This window comes from Microtus ochrogaster, chromosome X (assembly GCF_000317375.1).
Source record: "Microtus ochrogaster isolate Prairie Vole_2 chromosome X, MicOch1.0, whole genome shotgun sequence".
Lineage (NCBI taxonomy): Eukaryota > Metazoa > Chordata > Mammalia > Rodentia > Cricetidae > Microtus > Microtus ochrogaster.
The window spans coordinates 29,612,155-29,620,242 of record NC_022026.1 but is presented as its reverse complement, the minus strand read 5'-3'; the positions used below and the strand labels follow the sequence as shown (position 1 = coordinate 29,620,242).

The window sequence follows — 8,088 nt, the reverse complement described above, 5'->3', positions numbered from 1 at the left end:
AGAAGGGTTGGAGGAGGGGGGGAAGGGTGAGAGGAGGGGGAGGGAAATGGGAGGCTGGGAGGAGGTGGAAACTTGTTTTTTTTTCCTTTTCTCAATAAAAAAAAATAAAAAAAATAAAAAAAAACAATATGTCATTCTGAATTCCATTCAAATACTTATTTCTTAACATTAATTTGTTTTTTGATTTATGTGAACTATATTCACTGTGTTCTCACTAGTGTTGTGTCAACTGCTTGACTATTTCCCCCAATCACATTAGCTGCTTAAAATGCATTAAGGTCCTAATCAATCCATTACCCTCTATTGAAGCTGTTTCACAGTCCCACTTCAGGATTAATGTTTCTTCCCATTTTCTGCTTCCTGTAACTATGATTAAACTTTCCATGTATCAAATTTTAGCTTGATTTACAGATTTCTAAACCCACAATGAGATTTGAATTCATTGGCATCAGTAATCATATCATGTCTATCATTATGTGTGATATGCTATGGTAAAGTACAGAACAATGAACAAACCTGTGTTCTAGCTGATCAAAAGATCATAGAGTGTGCTGAGGCACTCTGGTGACTCATGAAATATGACTATCAAAATCATTTTCTGAAATTTTATAGCTTCACTAAGATCAACAAAATGGTTACAGGGAGGACATATTAAATAGAATTGTTAATTCTTTTTTTAGTTAAATGTATTCATTTATTTTTTACTTGTTTTTCTATTATGTAGTTATTTTTTGATGTAAGAATTTTAATACAATATTTTCTCATTTTATATAGTTATTTTGTTCCCACTCCCTCTCCTCCTCCTGTCCCAGCCTCCCCTCCCATCCACTCTTCAGAAAGGGTAAAACTTACCATGGGGAGTCAACAAAGTCTAGGACCAAGGCCCTCCCTCCTGTATCTAGGCTGAGCAAGATATTCTGCCAAAGAGAATATGCTCTAAGATGCTGTGGGAGCCAGCCATTATAAGCTAAATATGGACAGGTCACCCAAAGGGAGTTCTTTGTCAGAGTATAACTCGGCCATCGATAAATTTATTAAGAGGCCGGACTCTTAGTAGTTTACCCTGAGATTACACAACCCCCATCCAAGAAAAGACTATTCAAAAAAAAATGCCTGGCATTCCAACCATTGTAGATAGGATCACCTGCCAGTGCACAATCACCAAGATACCTCTAGACAGATGTCAGCCAATCAGAAGTCCTGAACCTCAGAAACCCCTCATCCCCACCTTTACTACAATAAAAACCAAATTCTAATTGAGCTCGAGGCTCTCCGGTTATTCCAATATTTTGGACACGGATAGACTGAGTTTGCAAACTTAATTAAAATAAAGGCTCTTCGCTTTTACACATGGGACTTGGTTTCCTTGGTGGCCTTGAGGGAACTTCGCGGATTTGGGTATAACAGATGCTAATTCAAAGCACTAGGAATAAACTCTGGTCCCACTGCCAGTGGCCCTACAGACTGTTCAAGCCTTACAACTCTCCCGCACATTCAGTGGGCCTAGTTTGGTCCTATGCAGGTTCCCCTGCTATCAGTCCAGAGTCATTAGCTCAGGTCAGCTGTTTCTGTGGGTATTCCCAACATGGTCTTTATCCCTCTGTTCATATTATAGCTCTTGCAGTGGTCTCTGGAAGCATGGCCCAGTGCTTTACTGTGGATCACTGTATCTGCTTCCAAAAATTGCTGCTCATAGCAGCATTATTTGCAATAGTCCAAGACTGAAAATGACCTAGATCCCCCTCAACCGAAGAATGGATAAAGAAAATGTGGTGCATTTACACAAAGGAGTACTTACTACTCAGTGGAAAAAACAATGACATCTTGAAATTTGCATGCAAATGAACAAAACTAGAAAAAGAAAAAAAAAGGAACCTATCCTGAGTGAGGTAACACAGACCCAGATAAATAAACATAGAATGTACTCATTCATAAGTGGCTATCAGACATAAAGCAAAGGATAACCAGTCTGTAGTCCACAACCCCAGGGAAGCTAGGTAACCAACCCCAGGGAAGCTAGGTAACAAGGAGAACCTTAAGAGAAACATACATGGATACATGGATTCCCCCTGGGAAGGGGAAACAGGCAAGATCTCCTGAGAAAACTGGAAGTGTGAGGTGGGGGAGAAGGGAAGGTGGAAGGGCAGGGGGAGGGGAGAACTAGAGCAGGAAGAACAAGAGGGAACAAGGGAAAGGGATGCTCAAGAACGGGGAAGAAGAGAGAGGGAGAGAAAGGAAAGAGATGTCTTGATAAAGGAAGTCATTAAGGAGTAAGCTAGAAACATGGCACTAGGAAATCCTCGGAAATTTTCTAGAGAATCCCAGTAATTCACAAGGATGACCCCAGGTAAGACTCTAAGCCCTAAACTGGCCTTCCCTGTTAATTCTTTTTATTTCTAGCTGAATAATTTGAATAGTCTTTGGACAAATCATTTTCAAAATGTGTCACATTTATTTGTTATTACTTGAGTACAAATGTATGTGCATGAGTGCCAATGTGCCACAGTGAAAAATGGAACATGAAGAATTAACCTACTGAGAAGATTGTTACATGCTCATTCAACATAATGTTAAAAGGGTATTAAACCTATTATAATTACGTACTTATCATCTTGTGGTCTCTGGAAGTACTGATCTCTCATCCCTATTTGCCTTGATAAAGATTATCTCTACAAAGGGTCTATTATAACATGATAAAATTTCAAAGTGTGACCCTCTTTCAAACATCTCAAAGGAGTATTATATTGCTAGTGGATATTGCCAGGGTAACTTAAGAAAGGTCAAATATAGATCCATACCAAAGCTGCATATCCTCTTGTTTGAAAGACTTCCATTATTTGTATGTGTTACAGGTGCTACTACAGGTGCAAAGTCGCAGAGGTATGCAGAATGAGATAGGTACAGGTCAGGTTCCCAAATTTCATCAATCTTTACTCCAAAGAGCATTTAGAGTTTTCCTCAAATACGTACTCCTTCATTTACAGATTTTTGAATATTGTGATATATTTATCCCATTAAAGATTTTAAGAATCAACAGATTTACAGAATTATTTAAATAAAAGACAAAAACACTTGAATACAAGTGGAATACAAGTCTTTGACTGTAGGATTTTTTAATTATTCTTTATATCTAATCAAGACAGTAGGTTCTCTCCTTCCATCATGGGGATCACAGAGATTAATATGAGGTTATCAGGCTTGCCACCACAAGTTGTCATATGCTGAGGCAGCTTAATGGCCTCTACAAATGATTTACTTTGTTGTGTTTACTAATTTATTTATATGAGTGTGTTTGTGTGAGACATGGGTGGAGTAGAAAGGGAAAGAGGTGACAATTTATGTGCATGCCTCCATGAATTCTTGTGTTTCTCTCTCTCTGTCTGTGTGTGTGTCTGTGTGTGCACGCGCACAGGTGCTGGACCAAGGCCTTTTTTCTAAGGTATTTATAAACGTTCAATGATATTTAAGAGTTTGTGGCTTCTTTTCATAAGCAACAAAAACCATACAAAGTTTTCTGCATAATAGGAAATTAAGAATTATTATAATTTATGAAAACACACATGAATTTGTATGAGAGTGTGTGGCTTCAACAAAAGAATTCTCAAAGTTTAAATGAGAAGCTTATTACGTACTTAGAGCCTATCTTTGAAAAAAAAGAAAAATTAAACAAATTAACGTGAAACTTATGAACTCATTTTCTCTTATAAAAGACTTATTAAAATTCTAAAATTATACAAATCTACCAAGTAGTATGATTTATAATAAGGAGGAAAGAAAAAAAGACAATCAGAATGAAACTTTAAATTAAAATTTCCTATCACTTCACATTTTCTGGCTTATCTGCAACAGTAAAATATAATAATCCTTTGAGATGCTTGAAAGAGGGTCACACTTTGAAATTTTATCATGTTATAATAGAACCTTTGTAGAGATAATCTTTATCAAGGCAAATAGGGATGAGAGATCAGTACTTCCAGAGACCACAAGATGATAAGTACGTAATTATAATAGGTTTAATACCCTTTTAACATTATGTTGAATGAGCATGTAACAATCTCCTCAGTAGGTTAATTCTGCTCAAGTATCACTGGGAAATTTATATAAATGAATAATTGATTAGATATAAAGAATAATTCATACACACCAAACATTAATTCTATTTCCATGTTAACTGAGTATAGGTTGAAAGTTTTTAATATATATTTCTATAGTACCAAAGGCACTATCACAGAATGCCTTAGAGTTCATATATTAATATAGTTATTTGAAAGTATCTCCTAAGGTTCAAATATAAACACCCTTAACTAAGTATTCCACTTCTAGAAATTTCTTCTACAGATATATTTGAACTTGACAAGATAAAGTTAATACTTGTATAAAACACATTCCCTGAAGCTCTAATTATTTGGATAGAGTGAAATTACAAAATAAGACTTTTCCCATATCATTAGTCCAAAAGAAGAATAAATTGTAGTTTTATTTATTATTATCATATTTCCCTCATAGCAATGAACCTAATGATAACATTTTATTGTGCATTTAATACCTCTGAATTCTCCACGTTTCCAAGGGCATACATGGAGAGTGTATGGAACTGAGCTGTCAGGTTCTATGGTGATATAAGAATTTCCCCACACTATTGAGAGATCTGCAGTTACCTAGAAAAAATGGATTGGAAAAGAAGAATTATGTAATATCAATAAGAAAATATTTTCTTTGTTTTGTCATGTTATAGTACTATAAATGTGTTGGTGCTATAAACTACTACATAAAATGCATTGTAATTTGCTTCCATTAAGTTTACGGAATTTTCACTGAAAAGGAAGTAAGAAAATGGCCTTATATTAGAAAAGGGGGGGACGACAGATAATAGGCTTGTGAAAAACCAGAACAAGGGAAATAAATTTTGAGAAAATGAACCTTATTTTCTGTTGCTACTTAATTACTGATGATCAGTATCTTTTATAGATGGTGGGCCATTTTTAGTGGAATTTGATGTATAAGAAATAGACTATTTCAATGAATTTGCATGTTAGTAATAACACAGTATGTGAAGAATATGCATAATTTTGGCACAAACATTATTAAAGTTTCAGTTGTGTCTTTATATATTTGTCTAACACTTTGAAGCATTTTTAAAGACTTACATTGCAGTTTTTGTTTATGAGTGTGTGTGTGTGTGCCTATGTGTATATCTACTTATATGTGGGTGCATGATCAGAACAAGGCCTCATGTCTCGTGGAACTGGAATAATAGGTGGTTGTGAGGACAATTAAAAGAAGGCCTTGGGTCCCCTGTGACTGGAATTCCAGCTGGTTGTGAACTCCCTGATATGAATCCTAAAAGGTGAACCTGGGTCCTGCAGAAGAGCTACAGATTTGCTTAACACCTAAGCCGTATCTTCAGTGCCCACATAGAAAATTTTGTAGCGAATTCTCTGTTCAGTTCAGTGCCCCATTTTTTAATTGGGTTGAGTGAGGTAACCCAGACCCAAAAAGATGAACATGGGATGTTCTCACTCATAATTGGTTTCTAGCCATAAATAAGGGTCACGGAGTCTACAGTTGGTGAACCTAAAGAAGCTAAGTAAGAAGGTGAACCCAAGGAAAAACATATAGTTATCCTCTTGGCTATGGGAAGTAGACAAAATTGCCAGGGAGAAAATTGGGATCTTAGGGATGGGGTGGGATGGGGGTAAGGGGAGATGGGGAGAGAAAAGGGAGAAGGGGAGGATGGGGGGAACTTGGGGAAAAAAGATGATTGGGATAAAGGAAGGTTCGATAGGGGAGCATGGAAGCACAATTCTTAGTTAAGGGAGCCACCTTAGGGTTGGCAAGAGACTTGAATCTAGAGTGGCTCCCAGGAGCCCAAGGCGATGTCCCCAGTTAGTTCCTTGGGCAGCTGAGGATAGGGAACCTGAAATGACCCTATCCTAGAGCAATATTGACGAATATCTTGCATATCACCATAGAACCTTCATCTGGTGATGGATGGAGATAGAGACAGAGACCCACACTGGAGCACTGGACTGAGCTCCCAAGGTCTCAATGAGGAGCAGAAGGAGGGAGAACATAAGCAAAGAAATCGGGACCATGAGGGGTGCACCCACCCACTGAGTCAGTGGGGCTTATCTATTGGGAGCTCACCAAGGCCAGCTGGACTGGGACTGAAAAAGCATGGAATAAAACCGGACTCTCTGAACATGGCGAACAATGAGGGCTGATGAGAAGCCAAGGACAATGGCACGGGGTTTTGATCCTACTTAATGTGCTGGCTTTGTGGAAGCCTAGCCAGTTTGGATGTTCACCTTCCTATATATGGACGGAGTGGGGAGGACCTTGGACTTTCCACAGGGCAGGGAACCCTGACTGCTCTTTGGACTGGAGAGGGAGGGGGAGAGGAGTGGGGGGAGGGGGAGAAGGGTGGGAGGAGGGGGAGGGAAATTGGAGGCTGGGAGGAGGCGGAAACTTGTTTTTTTTTCCCTTTCTCAATAAAAAAAAGAAAATTTTGTAGCTACAGTTTTCATTTATTATAGCAATTTCTTTTGTAAAAAATTTTAAGTTGACAAAAGTGTTATCTCTTATCATGTTTGGGATTTAATAGTCAGGTGTAGATTTCCCCATATTATCAATCTGAAGTTACCTAAAAAAAATGAACTACAAAAAATACCTCTGTTTTCACAATATACTGAACATAAACGCACACAGAGACAGACATACATTACCAACACACATATACATTCATACAACCTCTAGTGAACAGAATCCTAGCCTTTACAAATTTTATGTATTTTTGGTTGCACATGTGAGTAGTATCGTTGTGTTTGTGGACTTTCTTTGTATCTTATTTGAACACAAATAAAAAAATGTCCTTCCTTTTGAAGACTGCATAATTTTATTGAACAGACATACTAGCACACTACATGCTTCTCCATCTATGCACTTACTCATCTATCTAGTCAAGCATTCATTCACTATCTCCCTCTCTGTATCTTCCCTCCTTCCTTACTTTCCATTTCTTATTTTTGAGACACGGTTTCCTTCTGCAACGCTTGCTGGCCTGGAACACACTGACCTCACTATTTACCAAGGTATCCTTGAACTCAAAGCAATTCTACAGTGCCAGCCTTCCAAATGTTATATTGATATTACTGAGAATCTATTTTATGTATGTAACTAGACACACATTCTGCTATTTCTACTTTGATAGCTCATTTTTTTTCTGTTTTTTTAAGTGTTTAAAAAAATCAAATGGTATTCCAGGTGTGGATCATTTTCACTTTGTCTATTTCAAATTGGATCAGCTTTTCAGATACGTAGATTAATATATTTTTTTAATTTCTGGAACTAATTCTTTTCTTTAGTCCTTTGAATTTTTTTTGTCTTTTTCTTCTTCTCAAGTACTACTGTTAGTGATATGTTGAATATGTTTCTTGCTGCTTCACTACTGTTAGTGATATGCTGAATATGTTTCTTGCTGCTTCACAGATGTCTGAGTTTTGGCAATGTTTAATTTTTGTCTTCTGCTGTTACTTTAAATCTATACCTAAGGTTTGTTTCATTTACTTTATTTTTAATTACAAATTATATATAAATAATTTAAAATTAAATTTAATTATAATTAAATTTATAAATTATTAAAATTACAAATTAAATTACAAATAAAATTCTGCCTTATTCAGACAGAACTCTCATGTATGCTGTAGGTGAAAAGTTCAACCATCTCATCTTTCTTTGGCTGGCTAAAACCTCTATACATAAATGTGACTTGCTTGATTCCAAAGGAGAGACAACATCCTTCAATATTGCATAAGTGCATTTCATATTCCAGGTCTTCATAATATGAAGTTTACAATCAAATTTTTGTTGGTTATTACTTATATGTGTCAGCAAAGACAAAGTTATATAATTGAGTGCTTTTGCATATAGTTTGAGAACAGGATCTTTCTATCAAAACAGATCTGTTAGATAAGCTAAATAAGAAAACCTTGCTAGTGGATATTGCCAGGGTAACTTAAGAAAGGTCAAATATAGATCCATACCAAAGCTGCATATCCTCTTGTTTGAAAGACTTCCAATATTTGTATG

At 36.6% G+C, this 8,088-nt stretch overlaps 1 protein-coding gene across 1 annotated transcript in view; it reads right to left on the bottom strand.

Moving 5' to 3' along the window:
• LOC106144083 (cilia- and flagella-associated protein 47-like) overlaps positions 1-8,088 on the bottom strand; it is a 46,995-nt gene that overhangs the window by 18,882 nt on the left and 20,025 nt on the right. Inside the window, exon 8 of the mRNA XM_026784908.1 lies at positions 4,547-4,658. Coding sequence (XP_026640709.1) covers positions 4,547-4,658 — 112 coding nt within the window. The remainder of the gene's footprint in view (positions 1-4,546; positions 4,659-8,088) is intronic.